Source organism: Balaenoptera acutorostrata, chromosome 4 (assembly GCF_949987535.1).
Source record: "Balaenoptera acutorostrata chromosome 4, mBalAcu1.1, whole genome shotgun sequence".
NCBI classification, from domain to species: domain Eukaryota; kingdom Metazoa; phylum Chordata; class Mammalia; order Artiodactyla; family Balaenopteridae; genus Balaenoptera; species Balaenoptera acutorostrata.
In genome coordinates this window covers 67,653,529-67,673,159 of record NC_080067.1, presented here as the reverse complement: position 1 = coordinate 67,673,159, position 19,631 = coordinate 67,653,529, and the positions used below count along the sequence as shown (strand labels likewise).

General features: G+C 52.8%; 2 protein-coding genes across 3 annotated transcripts; both read right to left on the bottom strand.

Annotated features, from left to right (window-relative positions):
• Nucleotides 1-217: 217 nt before the first annotated feature.
• On the bottom strand, nucleotides 218-8,169 carry ABCF3 (ATP binding cassette subfamily F member 3). 2 transcript variants are annotated; one of them, XM_007195322.3, is made up of 21 exons: nucleotides 8,016-8,169; nucleotides 7,640-7,787; nucleotides 7,420-7,499; nucleotides 6,868-6,914; nucleotides 6,605-6,702; nucleotides 6,381-6,503; nucleotides 5,949-6,215; nucleotides 5,556-5,636; nucleotides 5,408-5,467; nucleotides 5,250-5,306; nucleotides 5,115-5,137; nucleotides 4,949-5,004; nucleotides 4,632-4,832; nucleotides 4,455-4,531; nucleotides 2,414-2,458; nucleotides 2,201-2,333; nucleotides 1,517-1,605; nucleotides 1,321-1,412; nucleotides 1,001-1,133; nucleotides 775-862; nucleotides 218-685 (listed from the first exon to the last, which is right to left on the bottom strand). In XM_007195322.3, exons 1-21 carry the CDS (start codon nucleotides 8,086-8,088, stop codon nucleotides 527-529), a joined length of 2,130 nt encoding a protein of 709 aa, XP_007195384.3. In that variant the 5' UTR covers nucleotides 8,089-8,169; the 3' UTR covers nucleotides 218-526. The 2 variants fall into 2 exon arrangements, with proteins under 2 accessions (XP_007195384.3, XP_057401373.1); XM_057545390.1 differs by lacking the exons at nucleotides 6,381-6,503; nucleotides 6,605-6,702; nucleotides 6,868-6,914; nucleotides 7,640-7,787; nucleotides 8,016-8,169 and having other exon boundaries at nucleotides 7,420-7,493.
• Nucleotides 8,170-10,204: 2,035 nt separating this feature from the next.
• Nucleotides 10,205-19,238, bottom strand: AP2M1 (adaptor related protein complex 2 subunit mu 1). Its single transcript, XM_007195326.2, has 11 exons — nucleotides 19,099-19,238; nucleotides 17,075-17,191; nucleotides 14,968-15,233; nucleotides 14,148-14,230; nucleotides 13,401-13,536; nucleotides 13,169-13,310; nucleotides 12,544-12,663; nucleotides 12,303-12,438; nucleotides 12,102-12,199; nucleotides 11,489-11,600; nucleotides 10,205-10,815 (listed from the first exon to the last, which is right to left on the bottom strand). Exons 2-11 carry the CDS (start codon nucleotides 17,146-17,148, stop codon nucleotides 10,681-10,683), a joined length of 1,302 nt encoding a protein of 433 aa, XP_007195388.1. The 5' UTR covers nucleotides 17,149-17,191; nucleotides 19,099-19,238; the 3' UTR covers nucleotides 10,205-10,680.
• Between the last annotated feature and the right edge of the window lie 393 nt (nucleotides 19,239-19,631).

Genomic DNA, 19,631 nt, shown 5'->3' with positions numbered 1-19,631 from the left:
AATACGCCGCCCTTCATCACTAGCTTGGTCCACTGCAAGGCCGACCCCCAGTGGCTTTAATGACATCTCTGCCCAGGGGCAACACTGATAATGCCATGGCCTCCTCCACATGACCGACACAAATGCCACAGGAAAATGCCAAATCAGAGAGCCTACACTCCTTAACCATGGGCAAACACTGTAGCCCCGTGCCAGGGAGCAGCAGAGGCGAGGCGAGGAAGATGCAGGGAGATTTAATTTACATGCGGCCACTCAGAGCCCAGTCGCAGCTGGGGCAGTGGGGGAGAATCTAAAATCCCAGAGGGCACCCCCGACTCCCTTCCTCTTGGAAGACCAGTCCTCAAAGACCCTTAGGTGGGGCTCCCTGGGTTGCACAAGAGGATGCTCCAATCAAAAGGAGAGATTTAGGAATAAGGCTGTCCCCAAAGTCGGGGGAAGTCCATGGCCGGAGATGGTTGCCTACGTGGTGGCCCAGGGGTCTGAGAGACCAGTCCATGTCCTGGGCACAGTCCTCAGCTTGGTGGCCCTAGAGGAAGCCCTCACGGCGGAACTGTTCCTGGAGAAGAGCTCGGTACTGGTCAAATCCCCCCTCGACCCGGGTGACGCCGCCTGCTTCACACACCCACAGCTCTCGGCACACCAGTCGGATGAAGCGTTCATCGTGGGACACCAGAATCACACCACCCTGAAAGACAGGAGACCAGGGGGCACTCAGGGGGCCCCTAAGGGGTGCTGAGGCCTGGGAAGGAGTGGGCAGTGTGAAGGCACACTCACCCTGAAACTGTTGAGAGCGCGGCCCAGAGCCTCAATGGTCTCCATATCCAGGTGGTTTGTGGGTTCATCCAGAATGTAGAAGTTGGGGCTGGAAGGCAGAACAAAGGAAGGTGGGCAGTTGCGGGGGCTGGGAGAAAAGGAACTCTGATACGAATGCAAGACAATCATCTTCCATTAGGAAAGAATGGGAAAGGGGAGGGCAAAGCTCTAGAAAAGGAGGCCTCACCAGGGCATGGTCATCTGAGCAAAGGCCACACGGCTCTTCTGGCCCCCAGACAAGCTGGCAACAGGGCGCACGGCCAGTTCTCCAGAGATGCCGTACCGGCCCAGCTGGTGACGGTATTCCTCCTCAGGCCGTCCTGGAACAGGCCCCACCCCACCGTGTGGGTTCTCGGCCCAACTCCCTCCCTTCACGTTCCCCCCAGCCCCACCCCCAATGCACATGTCCTCACACCCAGAGTCGGGGGGCTGCTCAGCAACCCCAGGTAGGCCTAGCTATAGGCGTCAGGCCCGGCCCTCCTTCCCCAACTCAAGTCCCTGACGCACCGGGGAACTTGCGTGCCAGCAGTTCCACAGCACTGACATTCAGGTCCAGCTGCTCCACATGGTGCTGGCTGAAATAGCCAATCTTCAGATTCCTGCAGGCAGATGGTAAGGTGGAGAGAGGGGATGGAGGGCAATGGCCATAAAAGACTGCGGCTACAGCACAGGAGGGTTTGGAGAGCGGCGATGTGGGCCCTACCTGTGAGCATGTCTGATGCCCTGAACAGGTGCCAGATCCCCCATAAGGAGCTTCAACATGGTAGACTTCCCAGCCCCATTCTCCCCAACCTGTAAAAAGTAACATGAGAATGTAACGAGCATCCTTGTGCGGGATACAGAAGGGGAGGAGATGAGAATGGGTCTCAGCTAGTCCCAGGGACTCCAACAACCAAAAAAATATTTTTAAGGAACTATAGAAAAAAATGAAGGAAGATGTAAAAGGGACCAATACCCAAGTACCCACTAAGTGCAAGGGAATTAATTCTCCCAATAACCAAGTGAGTTAGACGCTATATCCATTTTAAGGATGAGGAGACTGCTTAGTAACCAAGCTAGGAAATGGCAGAGTTAGGATCCGAAGTCTGACCCTGAAGCCCATGCTCTCTCCTCTATGTTCCACAGTTTGAGGAAACTCAGAGCTGAGACCAGTAAGACAAAGTACTGCTCTAAGTATTTATAAAATACCACATGCCAGGCTCTCCATCTATGCCGCAGAGCGGCCCTGTGAGGCTGGAGGAGGGGCCAGCACAAGTACAGCAAAGTCCTCAGCCCAGACACTGACTCCTACTCCGGGGGGCCTTCTCTGCCATGTGGCCAATCCACACCACATAAGGGGTGGGAGAGCCCAGTCCCAGCTCACGAAACAGAGAAACAGCAACGATACCACACAGATGCGGGATTCAAGGTCAGCAGAGACGGAGAGACGGCTGAAGATGACATGCTTTGGGTCGTAGTAGAAATCCACCTCATCTAGCTGCAGAATTGGTGGTGAGAATTTCTCAAACCCATCGGGGAACCTGCAGGAGGTGGGGGTGAGGAGCACGAGGGCAGCCAGAAACAAGAGTTTCCCCACCTGCCCCTCTGGCCCAGCACTCACTTCATCACTACCTCCAACTCCTTGTCCACGGGTTTCAGCTCCGGTCTGAGGAGAGAGGAGACAGACTAGATTTACGACTTTAAAAAATAAATTTGTTTTTATCACACAAGTAATATACATGGCGGAAAAATAGGATTCTTTTTTTGGTAGTTTTTTTGTCCTCCCTGTTAATATACTGTGACGTATGTTACAAGGTCACAAAATCCTAAGCCTTATGATTTTAAGCTCCCCTACCACCAGCACATCCAGAAATGTTGCTTCAAGATTAAACCTCCAATGCTCTCCTGGGTATGTATCCGAAAAAAATGAAAACACTAATTCGAAAAGATACATGCACCCCAATGTTCACAGCAGTATTGTTTACAACAGCCAAGATACAGAAGCAACCTAAGTGTCTGCACATCCACAGATGAATGCACACACACACACACACACACACACACACACACATAATGGAAAACGACTCAGCCACAAAAAAAGAATAAAATTTTGCCATCTGTAACAACATGGATGGACTTGAAGAATATTATGCTAAGTGAAATAAGGCAGAGAAAAAAAAATACTGTATGATATCACTTATAGGTGGAATCTAAAAAATAAAGCTACTGAATATAACAAAAAAGAAAGAGACTCACAGATATAGAGAACTAGTGGTTAACAGTGGGGAGAGGAAAGGGGTGGAGGGGCAAGACTGGGTAGAGGATTAAGAGATACAAACTACTATGTATAAAATAAATAAGCTACAAGAATATATGACACAACACAGAGAATACCGCCGATATTTTACAATAACTATAAATGAAATGTAACCTTTAAATATTGTGAATCACTATGCTGTACACGTGAAACTTATATAATACTGCATATCAGCTCTACCTCAATTAAAAAAACCTCCAATGCTCAACACCATTAGTCATTAAGGAAATACAAATCAAGATCACAATGAGATATCACTTCACACCCACTAAGATGGCTAAAATTCGAAAGACAGATAATAAGTGTTGGCAAGAAGGCAGAGAAATTGGAACCCTCATACATTGCTGGTTGGAATGTAAAATGGTGCAGCTGCTTTTAAAAACAGTTTGGAGGGCTTCCCTGGTGGCACAGTGGTTAAGAATCCGCCTGCCAATGCAGGGGACACAGGTTTGAGCCCTGGTCCGGGAAGATCCCACATGCTGCAGAGCAACTAAGTCTGTGCGCCACAACTACTGAGCCTGCGCTCTAGAGCCCGCAAGGCGCAACTACTGAGCCCACGTGCCACACTACTGAAGCCCGCGCACCTAGAGCCCGTGCTCTGCAACAAGAGAAGCCACCACAATGAGAAGCCCACGCACCACAACGAAGAGTAGCCCCCGCTCGCCACAACTAGAGAAAGCCCACATGCAGCAACGAAGACCCAATGGAGCCAAAAATAAATAAATAAATAATAATAATAATAAAATAAAATAAAAACAGTTTGGCAGTTCCTCAAAAATTTAAACATAGAATTACCATGTAACCCAGCAATTCCATTCCTAGGTATGTACCCAAGAGAATAGAAAACACATGTCCACACAAAAACTTGTACACAAATGTTCATAGTAGCATTATTCGTAAGAGCCAAAAAGGGGAAATAATCCAAATGTCTACCACCTGATGAGTCAACAAACAAAATGTGGACTATCCCTACAACAGAATATTACCTGGTCATAAAGAGGAGTGAAGCACTAATCCATGCTCCGACACAATGAACCTCAAAAACATTATGTTAAGCGAAAGAAGCCAGACAGAAAAGGTCACATGTACAATTCCATTTATACGAAATGTCCAGAATTAGCAAATATATACAGACAGAAAGTAGACTGATAGTTGCCTAGGCCTGGGGGAAAGATTAACTCTCCAAGAGCAGTAACAGAATACCCTGCCTTCCTGCAGGGGAGGAAATTAAAGTTGGTTTGTAGAAAAGGGGAGATCTAGAGTGGGAGGGCAAGGGGTGGCCTACAAAATGAGGGAAGCAAATAAGAGACATGAGTCAAAGCCTGGTCAGAGACACAGTACTCACAGCTTCTCCAGCATCTTGAGTTTACTCTGCACTTGAGAGGCTCTGTTGGCGTTGTAGCGAAACCGGTCAATGAAAACCTGCAGGTGGATGAGTTCAGGTACTGTTCAGCTCCCTCACTCCCCGCAACTCTAATACCCATGGGATGGGACAGGTCCCCAGCCCCGCCTGCTCCCACACCTGGATATGCTGGCGATACTGCTGCTGGGCCTCATATTCACGCTGCTGATTGAGCAGCCGCTCCTGCTTGCTCTTGATGAAGGTCTCAAAGTCTCCCCGGTAACCATCCAGCCGTTGGCTGTGCAGGTGGATGATGTCTGTGGCTATGGCATTCAGGAAGTTGCGGTCGTGGGAGACGACCAGGATTGTGGAGGGCCACGTCTGAGGGGGGGTCACAGGATGGCAGGCCCAGTTTGGGAGGGCAGTCAGCTCCCAGACCCCAACGGTCTTGGAGGCAGACCTTTCCCAGACTTACTCCAGCACCTGCAGGCACTCACCTGCAGGTAATTCTCCAGCCACAGGATGGCCCTTACATCCAGCATGTTTGTGGGTTCTGGAAAAGTGGAGGAGGACACGTTTGGGATAGAAGGGCTAGAGAACTGGGAACTTGGATGATGGCACGCTTTTGCACCCCAAAGTCAGGGTGCCCCATTTCAAACTCACCATCTAACAGCAGCAGATCTGGCCTGTGGAAAAGAAGAATGCAAGGCTTGAGGTTTTAGGTCAGCGACTTGTTGCCACCCTGCAAGAGCCAAGCCCATTCTCCACAGTATCCATACACAGGCCCAGGAGACTCACCTAGCAAACAGAGCCCGGGCGAGGGCCAGTCTCATCCTCCAGCCACCTGAGAACTCCCTAAAGAGAGACAGAGCTGCATCACAAGGGCGAGTGTTCACGAGAACAGGCAGAGGCAGAGCCAACAGTGTTCAGAGCCAAGAATGGTAAGGGCCACTCACCGGGTGGGCTGCTGCTGCATTTTGGGGGTAAAGCCAAGCCCAGCAAGAATGACTGATGCTCTAGAAATGAAGAAATTAAAGAACCTGGTTGGAATAGGTAACAGAAGGGAAAGATGAAATCTGAAGAAAGGAAGGGAATTTTAAATACCTGGCAGGTGCTTTGTCAGCCTCAATCTCCTCCAACTTGGCATAGATTTCTGCCAGCTGTGCAGCTTCTGAGCCCTCGGCCCTACGAATGGGGGAAGAGCAATCAGCCTGAGTGGGCGCAGTCTACTAGTATATCCTGCACCCCAGGACAGTTGCAAAGCAGGCCACTGGCTGCCTTGTTGCTGGGACAGGAACAGAGCACAGGAAGGACTTGCTCATGGCGGTGAGGGCAATGGGCACTGTGCCAGGAACAAGGGATTTACAGCCCCACAGTGCCAAGTACTAAGCTCTGCTGCCTACTAGGATGGGCACACGAATTGTGGACTGTGCCAGCACGGCAGGCACTCTGTGAAGCACAGCTGCTGCTGGTCAATCCCTTGCCAGGAGCCCTCACCTGCCAGCAGCAATCTGGGCGCTGAGCTCCCGCTCCCGACGCAGGAGATCTTCTCGCACAGTATCACTCTCCAGCACACTCTGCAGGGCAGGGGTGTCGTCTCCAGCAACCTCCTGCTCCACGTGCAGCAGGGAAATGTGGGCTGGAACCCGCAGGCTCCGGGTGGCCAGCATCTTCAGCAGTGTCGTCTTCCCTAGTCCATTCCGACCCACCAGCCCATAGCGGCGGCCCCATGCCAGGTTCACATCTGCTCCAGCCAGCAGTACCCTGCAGGGGTAGTAGGAAGGAGACAAAGGGTACTCTAGAGGTAGTTGCACAGCAAGTTTAACAACAGAAACCTAACTATTTTTAGCCCCATTTCACCTCTCCTAATTCTCCTTTAACTGGAAAAAGAAAAATGTCACCCCCACTCCCCCACTGCCACTCCCTCACCTATCGCCAAAAGATACATCAAAGTTCTCAATTCGCACATCGTAGGATTTGTTCTTGCCAGATGATTCCAACCGACTCTCCTTTCTGCTGCCTGCCTGGCTGGCTGATGCCTCTTCCAAAACTCTTTTAAAGGGAGAAATGGATGGCTTTTAGCACTCCCAAGCCCCCTTCCATCCCAATAGAGACTGCTCTGCTCTCTTCTCAGCCTTTCTCACTAAACTCACAGAGGGCTGCTGGTCTTGAGTGTGTCCTTCTCTGAGCGCTTCTCCTGCTTTGCCTTCAGTCGAGCCTCAGCTTTCTCTAGCTTCTTTGCATTCACTGTCTAAGGGTCCAAACACAACCATTTCATCCTAGGGTGTAGGCTCGGAGACTCAGGAAAAGACAATCAGAAATCCCCCAGAAAGATACTCCAATATTTAGAGACAAGCAACTCCCACTCCCACCACAGATACAGCCCTCTCCTTTTCTTCCTCCTCCCCCTCCTCACCGAGGACTGTTCCCTCTTTAGCAGGCCTGGAAGTTTGGTGCCACAGTCTGTAAGCGATAAGAAAAGCTGTCACCTTCTCCCTAAGGGAGGGGAAACTAACATTTTGAGTAACTAACACAAACTAAACACAGAAACATACATTTAAAGGAAAGCCTTACAAATCCTGGAGATAAATATCATCCTCCCAACACTTAAAAACAAAACAAAAACTCAATTCACAGATTAAGGATACAGAGACTGGGAGCAGACAGGCAACTCTTACAAGATCATGCAGTTGGTTAGTAAGTCGCAAAATTGGGGAGTGAACCCAAGACTGTCCAGCTGCAAGGCCCATATGCTTCCTACCACACCCAAGAGTTTAGAGAACTCTCCAATCCTAATCCCTTTATTAATAGGCTCATCTGCCCTCAGTAAAGACATCAACTAGCTCCTAAAACCTTGTTCTGTGGAACAGAGGTACCAAGAGTTCTGAGCTCCAGGGGGCAGGTGGCTAGGGGGTGGAGGCCAAGAAAAGGACATAGGGCAGCTAGTTCAATCTTCCCTCACTCTCACCGTAGTTCTCTGTTATCTTTGACAACTGGATGGGGGCGTCTAGTAGCACCTGGCTGTTTCCCTGGGTCTGTGGCTCAGTCCTTGAGGGTAGGGATAGAAAGCAAAGAGTCAGAAGTGGAGGAGAAAGCTCTGTGGCCATCAGACCTTCCTCCCTCACATCTCGTCTCCTGACCGTCCGCCCTCCCACCTCCCCCACGAATCCCCGTGCCCTGGCACGTACAGGCGCAGAGTGTTGTACATGCGCTGGCACACGGCCCTGATGCCCGCGTCATCCTTGCTGTCCCCGGACACCTCTTGCAACAGTTCCCCCACAGCTTCCACCAGGTCATCCACAGACTCGAAGTCCGCACTGCCGCTGTGCAAGACGCCTAGGGCGGGCGTGGCAAGACGAGGAAAATACCAGGTAGAGTGGACATACAAGCAGTTTTAATCCCTGTACCGCGGCCCCAGTCCGGGCTCCAGACCCAACTGGCCCTCGGGCCAAGAGGTCACGCAGAGGAGAGGCCTAGCAGCGGCCCCCGGCACTGCCCTCCCTTAGTACTCCCCCTCTGACTACCACTTCGGCATCCCCAGCGCGTTGATTCGGTTCGGCTCACCCGTCACGTAGTCGAAGACCTGTCCGTCAATTTCGGGGAACTCGCTCCGCAGGATTTCAGCGCAAGTCGCCATGTTCCAGTCGGGCTCCCGTCCGCGCAGTCGCCGTGAGACCTCGGCCAAGGCCCGCCCCCTGCCCGTCCCCGAAATCTCACCCTTCCTTCCAAAGCGCATGCGAAACGGTGACGTAAGAAAGGCGCGGAGTTCGCAGAGCCCGGTGGGCGGGGTGAACGGAGCTGGTGGAACGGTGCGCAAGCGCCGCTCAGAGTCTACGCTGAGCCACACTCTCTGCGCTTGCGCAACCCTTTCCACTAAAAAATTAGCCACACGTGCGGTTCTCGCTGCCTTCTGGGAGGTGGAGCTTCTGCCGGCGGCGGGGGCTGGGTGCAAGGAAGCTCGCGGTTTATCTGGGAACCTCCCGAAAAGGGCGGTTGATAAAGCACTTCGGCCTTGCTAGATTCTGTACGCTCCCTTGAGGCGCGTCAGCCGCTGCGCGCCTGTCTGGGTCCATTTTGGAGCCCGCCGAGAGCTTTGCTGACTCACGCTGGTCCCTGAGCTCTTAGAAGCCCCTGGCGCCGTTCTGTGCAGCCGCGGGTTTTGTTCCGGTTCGCTGGCCCTACGGGCTGCTTGTCTTGGTCAGGTAGCCAGCCCGCCCGCGACCTGCACTCAGTCCTCTCACACTTGACAGCTCAGCTGACTTAAGCGAATTACGTCCTCCCACCACCCCCAGGCACTGCCTCACTGACCGCCACAGGGCAAGAAAACCAGATCGACAAGGTCTGTGTAAATTCACTACTATTTATTCCCTACCTACACCCAAAGCAGACTTCTTCGTACCCTGATGATGCTACTGCTTCACATTTACTGTGAATATTCTTCCAACTGGGCTCTAAAATTGTCACCTAAAGTCACAACGTTATCCATCCTTTTGACATGGTGAGGAGTCAATCCTGTTATTTCCATTTCATATGAAACACAGGGAAAGTAATTCTGATGGAGAAACTACAGAACTATTTGGTTTCTTCAACACTGCAAGAGCTAAGGGAGAACCTGTGATTTTTAAGATTTAAGAAGCATTCACCAATCACAATGGACCTTGTTTGGATCCAGATGTAAATTGTGAAAATTTTTGTAGGACACTTGGATTAAGCACGAACACAGGCTGGATGTGATATTAAGGAGATGACAAGTTGAATCACCAGGATGCGACATGGGAGTTCATTGTATATTTTCTCTTAATAGATGTTTTTGGTTTAAAAAGGTTGAGACCGGGCTTCCCTGGTGGTGCAGTGGTTGAGAATCTACCTGCTAGTGCAGGGGACACGGGTTCGAGCCCTGATCTGGGAAGATCCCACATGCCGCGGTGCAGCTGGGCCCGTGAGCCACAACTACTGAGCCTGCGCGCCTGAAGCCTGTGCTCCGCAACAAGAGAGGCCGCGATAGTGAGAGGCCCGCGCACCGCGATGAAGAGTGGCCTCCGCTCTCTGCAACTAGAGAAAGCCCTCGCACAGAAACGAAGACCCAGCACAGCCCGAAATAAATAAATAAATAAATAAATTTTAAAAACAAAACTGAGCTAAAACTCAAGCCCTCTTTTTTTTAAAAAAAAGGTTGAGACCAAGCAAGGGAAAACCAGTGATGGCAAATCTTTATCTGCTCCAACACATCAGCAGAATATGAAGCACTCCCCTCAGGGACTCGCTCACCATACAATTCTATGGAGAAGGGGAGGCACAGAGGGAGGAATTTTCTAAGAGGCCTGGGAAGAGTCATTTTTCCTTTTTGCAACCCACCCACTGAGGTCTGTGAAGCCTGAGTAACTGAGAAGAGGATGGAATTAAGAGGTCAGTTTCTAAGGATGGCTGGAAAGACCAAATGTAAACCTTGCTTAATCTCTGCTAATTAGAAAAATACCTGCCTAAAGCTGAGAATGATTTTAAGAATCTCTACCCTCAGGGAACCGGGGCCAGGTGGGGCTTCTTGTCCTTGAGGCTATTTTCTCAGAGGAGACGGGAGACCTGGGGCTAACACCTGTCAGGAGCTTAGATGGCCCTGAGGGACGTAACAATTGAGACAAAAGAGAGTTTGGAATAGAAAATTCTACTCCTGGCAGGCCAAGTAAGACAGGGGAGCAGCAGTCCCACCAGACCCCCTCCCCATGTACCTTCCACTTCAACATTTAGCCAGCAACTCCATTCTACAGAGTTTATTAGGTTTATAACTGGACGAAGTCACACGTGTACAAAATGAAGCTCACACTATCCCAAAGCAGAGTAGGAATTGAGGGCTGGGGATCCGTTACTGGCCTTTGGGGGAGCTCCGAGGTGAGGGGCAGCCGACCCTCCCACTCCAGAGAGATGTGGCCACAGGGGAGGGGAGGGGATGGGGCCCACCTGGCTTTGGTCGCAGAACTCAGAACCTGGCACGGGGCTGGGGCAGGCAGATGGACGGAGGAGCAGGAGCCTCAGAAACCACCCTGCCCAGGGAGCCCAGGGACTGCTCCGACAGTCCCGCTCACAACGTGGTTGGTCCAGACCTAGACGCAGGGGCTGGTGCAAAGGGAAGGCAGCAAAGCAGGAGGGAGGAGACACTGACGTGTGGTGGCCAAGGGCACCCAGGCCCGTGGAAGAGGGTGGGTGGGGAGGCGGGCTAGCTGCCACTAGGCAGCTAGCAGCGGGTCTCATAAATGCCGCTGCGGCCGATGTAGCGCACCCATTTGATGACGTCGTGGTCGCTGTAGTTCAGCTTCGGTTCAAACACCTTCAAGTAGCGCACCTTGAGGCCAGAAGGCGCGAATGGCACCTGGGCAAGGGACAGCTCCAGTTAGGAATGTGGCCTTCCTTTCACTGCCGCTCTCCTCCGGGAAGTTCCATAGCCTTGCCCTACCTCATCTCTCTACTACAGGTGTCTGAATGATTGGGACCCTAAAAGAAGCTGAAGGAAGCTGGGGTGGTGAGGGGTCCTCTAAGACGTTACTAAGGAAGAAAGCATATCCAGGAGTAACTAGCAATCATTTGGGTTTGAAGTCAGGCCCTGCCTGTGAGGACTTGAATCAATTCCTTTAATCAGCAGGTGGCAGCAACCAAAGACCTGCCTTAGAACATACTTATCCTGCTCAATATTACAGACTTAAACAATAAGGTGGAAAAAATTACATGTCTAACGTGCACAAAGCAAAGTCAGCTCATTTTCCTGTCTGTAAACTGTGTCTTACCTGGCATGCAAGCTATTTCAGTTTTCCCTAAGAATTGTTTTATGAGAAGCCAAAGGAAGGTGAAGATTTTTTTCGGTGTGAATAGCAATTTCTAGTAGGAGGCCTAAGGCGGGAAGGAATGGGTCTGTGAATTGAAATCACTTCTCTCTGGGCCTCAGTTTCCTCGTCTGCAAGGTGGTAGGTGCAGAGGTTGATCTGAATGATCTCTAAAGTCTTTCCTAGCACACCCTGCCATGGCTCTAGGCCCCTTCTCTGCCATACCTCAAAGTTCATTGAAATGGGGGGTCGAGCCCATTTCTTCTTGTCGTTGGTGGGCAGCAGCTCAATCTCAGCGCTGATCTGCGATTCCTTCATGCCTGCCATGCGCTTGATCCTGGGAACACAGGGGCCCTGGTAGCCTGGAGGAGCTTCAAGGGGGGTTGCCCCTTTGGGGAGGTTGGGGGGTGGCAGGGAAGAGAACCCAGGAGCTTGTGGGAGGTGCTAGGGCAAGGAAATGTGGTGAGGACTCTGATAACCTCTTGCTATGAAACCTTGGGTCTGTTATTCCTTTAGCACTGTGGGCTGCACACAGTTTCTGCTTAGATACATGGCCATGCTATCCCTTGCTCTCTACTTCACAGAGGTATTACAAGGGCAAATAGGGAAATGTTAAAGAATCTTGATAAATGCATGCATGCATGCACCCCAGTGCAGGCATGTGCACACTTACACAGAGGTATAAGGGGTGAGAACACAAGCAAAGGCTCCTGGAGAAGCAGTCACCCCCTTCCATACACACACACACACACTCTCACAGGACGAAAGGTGAAACTTAACAAGAGGGTACACCAAGGCATCTTGAGCCCTGCTGTGGCCTCATGAAGGACTGACTCACTTCCACACGATGGCGTTCTCGCTGGCCTTGTACTTGGCCTTCCCCTTCATGCAGATCACCTGCACCCCACTGGTGTTCAGTGGCGTTGGGATCCTCACCTAGAAGTGACACACCTGTCAGGGAGCTCTGTCAAACCCTGCCATCAGCTCCCTTTATTCCTGGAGACAAGTGCTTCCTCCTCCCCAAGTCCCTTATCCTCACCTCAATCTTCTGAGCCAGTAGCGAGGGCTTGAAGTTGGACTTAATGACCACCTTGACCTCCAGCTTGGTGCGTCCCACTTCCCGAACTAGCGGGATCACTCGGAAAGGAAGGATAATGTCCTTGGTGGTGCGATACCTTTAGGGGTGTGAGACCTTCAGGTTGGCACAGCAGAGCCTGTTCTCCTCCCTCTCCCCCCATCTCTGCCGACAGCAACCCCTGCTCCTCACACCCCAATGGCACCTCATGAGCTCAAATTCTCCATCTGGTGGGATGAAGCTGATGCTGCGCTCCGAGTCAAACTTGCTGAGTCGCACACACTGGTGGAAGGTACAGTCATCAATGGCAATTGATTGCTTCCCGCTGCAAGCAGGGACAGAAGGTCTCCTCATTGGTACAAGAGACTGGCATGAGAGAGTCGGGCTGGGAGATTAGCCCACCCCCAAAGGCTGCCAGAGCCTGGACAGGCGTGCACTGTAATCTATGGAAAGCTGTCAGAATGCAGCTTTCTGACTTGCGGGTCCCTGTCCCAGAGTTATGGATGAGTGGGAGCTTTGCAAACTCATCTTTTGAGAGCTGTGCTGCTTGGAACCCAAAAGTTTCAGGCACACTGGGCAGGGGCCATCAGTATGTACAGAAGAATCTTGGTCCTTGGGATCAAACAAAGGGGCTTACTCTGAGTAGGATGAGGACAATCCCCTCATCTCTCTTAACACAGATACCAAGAGCAACCAAGCCAAGCACACCCTTAGGAAGAGGGAGTTTGCATTACTGCAAAAATGAAATCCAGAAGGAACTTGTGATTCACCAGGCTCTGCTCAGCCCTCCAAGGTCCACCCTCTCCCACCAGCTCCCCTGCCTCAGGCACCTCTTGCTTGTTTCATCAGCTGTGCCTTTGCCCTGCTTCTCAATGACAATCTTGTCATTCATCCCAAACTTGCACTCGGGCATGCCACTCAGGTAGCTCTTCATCACCACCCGGCCTGACACATGGGCGCTCAGCACCTGCCCTGGTGATGGACAGATAAACAGGAGCAGCTGAGTCAGGACCAATATCCTGCCCTGGCCCCCATCCTGCTTCATCACGAGAGGGCCCTCACCCTGTGGGGACATGAGGAGGTTCACACTCTCCAGCACATCCAGGAAGAGCTCGTTCCGGCGATACTTGATGCCCTCCCGCCGCCAGCCAATCTGCCCAGTCACCTGGCTGGTGATCTGAGACTGCTCTTCTTTTGTCTACGTGGGGGATAGAGACAAACAGCAAGGCCTCACTCCTCTCCCCCTTCAATCCACTTGTCTCCATCCCCACTCCACCCTCATCCCCTCTCCCTTCTAGTCCCCACCCTGTGACCCATCTTCCCCCATGGGGCAGGGCCTGGAGAAAACTGAGCAAAGCTGCAAGGGTGGAAGCTGAGGGAACAGCTTACCTGATGCTGGAGAACACAGGGCCAACATGGTGCCCACAGGAAGCAGCAGAGGGGCGCAGATGGGAAGAGGCAGGCAGAAAAGAAGGAGAAGGCTATGAGGCCTGGATCCTAGAAGAGGGCCCAAGCTCTCTCCTCCTGAGGAATACCAAGCCTCCAGAGCAGTCCACACCCCCCCTTCCCCCAGTGTAGAAGGAAACTGCTTGAGCTGTATCCCCAGTAACAGAGATGCTGAGTTGGCAAGCTCCAGGGGTGGGAGAGGGCCACACAGAGCAAAAGAGGCCTGCGGTCATGGCAGAAGGCTCAGGCCAGCACTTCCTGTCAGGGGCAGGCTCATGAGTCAGCTCAGACAAGGCCTGGGGGCCAGCGGGGATGAAGGGAGGTTGGGCTCCACCCTGACTACAGCCTGTACAATTTGAGTACCTGGCTCTTGATGCCCTGCTGGGTGATGAAGGTTTTCAGTGCGCCTGTCTCTGAGTTCTGTGGGTAGCCAAAGTCTAGGATCTCTGCAAAAGGAAGGGAGCTGTCAACTCCTAGAAAAAGTGGAAGGCTCCTTTGCGCCAATCCCTCCCCTGGCCTGGATATATCTGGCCAGCATAGCTCCAAAAACATTTAGGCATCATCTGCAACAAAGTTTTAGCATTTACTCTAGGATTTGTGCTTTATAAGAAAACAATGAAAATATCACGTTTTTTTCAAATAGAAAAAGCAGCAGAAGAGTCGCACGGCCAGTGAGTGAGAGGTCAAGAAGCCCTTAGCCCTTAAAAGACAGAGATGTTGGAAAGATGAAAGGACTCTGTTGACTTAAATCATACGCTACAGAGGAAGAGAAGTAACAATGAGCCCTTGTTGTATCTCACCCTTGTTGTATGCGCCCTTGTAATATCTCACCCTTGTCCAGGCTCTGAGGCAGCTGTTGAGATGGAAAGCTGGGAGGAGAGTCAGTGTAGTAAGGCCCAAACCACAAAGATAAGAGGATGAAACGTGCTTAACTGAACTGCAGGAAGACCAGCCACCAAAAGACCTTTTGGTCTTCCCCTACCTCCACTCGCTAGCCTATTTTTGTATTCACTTCAGATCAGCCTTTAGTTCTGGATTTGGACTGTCTTCCTCAGAGCTCAAAATACCAGGTAGTCAGGAAAGGAAGTTCAGAGGGCACTGGAGCCTCAGACCTGCTCCCAACTCCAGGCCAGGCCCCAGCAGGTGCATCCCCACCCTAGACCCACTGCCCCGCCAGCCTCACCATCCAGCAGCTCATATATGAGCACAAAATTGTTCTTGATGTTCTCTTCGCTGATCTTGCCAAAGTAGGCAGCCATCACGTCACACATCTTATAGAGGAATTCGAAGACCATGGCAGCATTGACATTCTGCTTGGTGACAGCTGCCAGCCAGATGTTGGACCGCTTAACATGGAAGAAACTGGTGCGAGCAATGTTGGTGACGGGGCTGCGCACCTGCTGCCGGGCATGGATAACATTGACCCGAAAGGCGTCCACTGCGTTCCTCCTGAGAGAAAAGGGTGCACAGAGGCTGCTCAGTACATGGGCAAACCTCACTCCACAGGTATCAACCACAGCTAACAAACAGCCACCCCCCTCTTTGCTGAAGTCTGGCACGCACTCTAAAGCCAATGCCTAAACCGTTGGGGCGGTTCCCTAGGACTCCTCCCAGTGGGGGCACGGGGTGGGGGAGGGCCAGAGCTAGGCTGATATCTGAAGGCCACGAGAGACAGGGAAGTCAGGTGGCAATGACAGGACGGCAGATATAACCACAATAAAGTGAGGTCCATCAGGTTTAGAGAAGTATGTCCCTGACTTCCAGGCCTGGCTCCAGTTTTCCTGCTGCCACCTCTATAGCTTCTCAGTAAGCTCCAGGCCCAGATGAGAAAGAGACGCTGCTGCTTCTCCAGTCTTTCCACTAGTGATCCCACCAGTGGGGAAGGCTGGCTCCTCCAGAAGTTAGACAAAGCCAGCATGACTTCAGAGAAGGCTCTAATCTACTGAGGGAAAAGCCGAGGGGCCATGGAGCTGGGCCACCCCATTCTTGTCCAGGATCCAATTCCAGGGCAAGTTCAGGGATGAAAAGGATGAACAGAACAACGATGCGGGGGCCGGGGGGTGGGGCAGGATCCCCCACCCACCTGTGCCTGGGCAGCAGCTTATCACGCCGCTTACCTATTGCTATGGCAGCCAATGAGATGGGATGAGAGAAATGACGCCAGCAAGAAGAGGAGAGTGACAGCAACGAGAGAGAGGATTAGACACACAACACACTGGGGTAGGCAGCACCCACCATGAGGTGGAAGCAGACGGGCAACAGGCAAGGGGTGGAGAGCACAGCAAGGCATGCAAGATGGTGTATGCCCTGGCCTTGGCTTAACCAGGTCCATCAGGGTGGGAGTGGGGTGTGGGTGGGTATATGCAAGCCAGGCACTGCCACAACTCTAGCCCATGCCCCACCACCAGCCAACGGACAAACAGCCACAAAGGCCAGGCCAGCCCATTAGCCAAGAAACTGGGAGCCGCTGTAGCAGGCCCATCTGACTGTCTATCCTAAGCAATTCCAGGATGAAAAACAGGAAAGCATGAACCAAAGGAGCCTAATCTCGTTAGAGCCGCTGAGGCTGGGATAAGTCCCCTCTGTCAGGGAACAGCAGTGGCATGCAGGGTGGGGCAGAACGAGAAGTGAGGCTGTGACTCCTTACAGAGGTCTGAGGCACACAGGACAAGGGGCTGTTCCCAGGCTACTCTGATAGGCCAGAAAGGCAGCACAGCCTCCCTGCTCATCCCTCAGTGACCTGGAGAGTGCCTCAGGCTTGCTCACCACCTCTCCTCCAGGAGTGGCCCAGAGGAACTGAAAACAGCTGAGTCAGCAGCTTGACTCCTGAGCAAGGGAGAGGCTTTCAAGAGTCCAGTGAAGACTCTCACCATGAGAAGGGCTTGTGAGAGCAAGACTTAGGTGGATTAGTACCACCAGCCTGACCACTGACTCCACCCGCTGGAGACAGATCTCCCTTCTCCTCAAAGGAGGGATCAATCTGCCCAGCCAAAAGCACTCAGCTCCAGCAACCAGGTCTGTCACTACAGCAAACAGGAGGCAGGAAGGGCAGGAGTTCCTAAGACTGTGGGGGGCCTGCCTTTTCACAGGTCCCACCAAGCAGCCAGCAACTGGCTGCCTGGCCAATACCACCAGACCTAATGGGAACCAGGCTGTATTAGCTGAGCTTCCAGGATGGAGCAAGGGGTGGGGGCGGTGCCAATCAAGCCTCTGGGAGAAAGAGACCTGGTCCTGCATGCTGGGGAGGAGGGTGGGGGCGGGGGCGCAGCTGGCTCAGCCAGGGGACTCACCCGATGTCATCGCGGTAGACTCGGGAGATGAGCACCTCCCCCTTGTGATTATAGATGAATAAGCCTCCAATCATGGCGGCAGCTCAGTCTCCGCGGCCCATCGCTCTGAGAACAGACCTAGGATGGGGGGGGCAGGGTAAGGGAAGGTCTCAGAACCCCTGCCAATGTCCCCTGTGGGGCTGTGCAGGTCACTGGCTGGGCTTTTTTTCTGACTTGATCCTCCAGCAAGTGACCCTGCAGCCCTCCCAGGCATGCCCCTCCCCTTAGCCAGGCTCCAGTTCCTGTTTATCCCATACTGGAAGGGAGAAAAGGGAGAGGGACTTAGGCCCAGGATTCTAAGGCCATTTTGACACCCCCCCCCGCCCCTTTTCTGGGGCTGAGCCCAGAGTAGCCCCCTCCCCCCTTTCACAGTGCTGAGCTCAGCAAGGCCCCTTCCTGTGCAGACTCTCACTCGCTCTAGCGGGTGAGTCACCGTGAAGGCCTGCCTGTGGTTGCAGGAATGGTGGTAGGAATTACTCCAACTGGTTCAGGCCTGGGGCCCCCAGGCAAAACTTTAGGAGCGCCCAGTTCCTCAGGCTCCACTACCCTTCAGAGAAGGCAGCAGGGCCCGAACCTCCAGCTCTCTAATTCACAGAAGTCTAAACATTCCAGGAAAGGGTGTGCAGGGTGTGGGGAGGAAGAGAAGGGAGGCCTTAGGCCCTGACACGGACCCAGGAGTGTGGATCCAGCCTCTCCCAGGCAGTCAGATAAACAGGCAAAAGAGCAGAGTAGAAAGACCCCAGTCCTGACAGACTACACTTCAGTGACCCAAGCTGCTTATTAGTTATTTTTGACCACCTCTCTTTTAAAAAGAGAGGCTCCCTCTCAGCTCCAAGTGCAATGAAAATACAGGGGTGTGGGGGAACGAGGTGGGTGCAGGTTCATAACAATCAAGAGATCCTTCCAGCTGAAATTCTGTGATTCCAGACCCACAGCATAATTCACTTCTGACCCGAGTGCCTGTAAAACCGAGGGGCAGAATCCCTGAATTATCCAAATTATTTGGGTCAAACTAAATTAGACTGTTTGCAACGAGAAAAAGGGTTAATTTAGTTCTAGATTTCCTGGATTAGCCCTGGTGTTAATTTCACAGGGGGCAGTTTAGCAGACTTTGCTAAACTGGAAAATAAAGCCTATTACTGTGGCAGTCAAGGTCTCCCAGACTGCGTGAGAAGTCTCTCAAGGTGGTGGACACATCCCATTCCTCAGTCCCAAAGAGACTGGGAGAGGAAGCGCAAAATGGAGGTAGAGCCCTGGGCAAAGAACCAAGTTCACAGGTATCAAGTGGTAGGGAGCTCAGGGCATCAGAGAAACAGAGGTGGGGCCCAGGACAGGAATGGCATATTTAGTTAAGGGACAGACTGACAGCAACAGCCAGGCAGTATACTCAGGTGAGCCCACAGTGGCAACAGGTATGGTGGGGGCACCTGGAGGAGAGAGTTTCCAGTATGTCAGAAGTCAAGGCTTTAAAGAGGAAAAAAAGGCAGGGACAGACTAGTAGTGGTGAATAAGAGAAAGCTGGGTGTAGAAGCAGGCGAGGGTGGTGGGCTTTTCGCCCTGGGGAAGAGGACGTCGCGGGTAAAGATGGTTCCAGGGAGTGCAGGGGCTGTCATTCAACTGCGAGGAGGGGGTGCCGCAGGGTGGGAAGCTTGTTCTTGCGCCGAGAGGAGGCGCCACGGGGTAGGGGGTTGTCACGATCCTAGGGAGGGGGCCGCCGCGGGGCATCCCTGCTCTGGGAGGATTCCAGTAGGGTCCCCTTCTCACGGGAAGCTCCGGGCGGGTCAGGTGGAGGGCACCGCTCAGCGCCCGTCCTGCAACCGCGCCCCGGGCGCCCCCGCCCCGCCGTCAGCTCCCTCCCGGTTCTGAAGGCTGAGGCCACTCCCGGGTGTGGACTGCTTTCCGCGTAGCGCAGTGCAGGGAAGAGCAAAGCTGGGCAGCCAGGCAGGCGTCCTCCTTCACCCCGTACACCTAGATCCCGAACTCACCTGGTGTCCGCAGGCCCCTGCTCAGCCAGCCTGGCCACTCTCCGGATCCCAAGATGTCCGCCCGCCCCCTGCTCGCCTGCCCGCTGCCTCGGCTTTCACTGCAGTGCCGCGGCCCCGCCCCGGCCTCTGCTGCGCGTGCGCGTCCGCCGAGGCCGCAGACTACAAATCCCGTCAGGCCTCTCGGCCTTCTCGCTTACAATTATAAGCCCCCTAAGTTTGGCAAAACTACAACTACCGACGGCCTTTGAGAACCTTAGAAGGAGGGGGTAGGCGTGCCTTGGGGGAGGGGTAGGAGTGGCCTTATTCAGCCCTACTCGAAATACACAATCCAGAATGCACTGCTACACTCACTTCATTTTCCCCATTGAGCATTCTGGGAATTGTAGTCTCTGCAATCTCTCCTGTTCCTATTTCAGTGTTTCCGAGAGCCTCAGAGGATTAGTGCTATTTGTTGAGGCCCGGCTGTTAAGCCTTGGATTGCTGTAGGCCTTTTCAGTCTCCAGAGTCTGAGGACTGATTGTCCTCACCTTACA

Excerpts from the sequence above, each read along its gene's own strand:
- AP2M1 (XM_007195326.2), bottom strand. The coding sequence starts at position 17,148 with ATGATTGGAGGCTTATTCATCTATAATCACAAGGGGGAGGTGCTCATC. Across the intron at positions 13,537-14,147 it reads AGCAGGGCATCAAGAGCCAG|ACAAAAGAAGAGCAGTCTCA; the intron begins GTACTCAAATTG and ends TCCCCCACGTAG. Across the intron at positions 12,439-12,543 it reads GGAGAATTTGAGCTCATGAG|GTATCGCACCACCAAGGACA; the intron begins GTGCCATTGGGG and ends ACACCCCTAAAG.
- ABCF3 (XM_007195322.3), bottom strand. The coding sequence starts at position 8,088 with ATGGCGACTTGCGCTGAAATCCTGCGGAGCGAGTTCCCCGAAATTGAC. Across the intron at positions 7,788-8,015 it reads GGTCTTCGACTACGTGACGG|GCGTCTTGCACAGCGGCAGT; the intron begins GTGAGCCGAACC and ends CGCCCGCCCTAG. Across the intron at positions 4,532-4,631 it reads AGTATCGCCAGCATATCCAG|GTTTTCATTGACCGGTTTCG; the intron begins GTGTGGGAGCAG and ends ATCCACCTGCAG.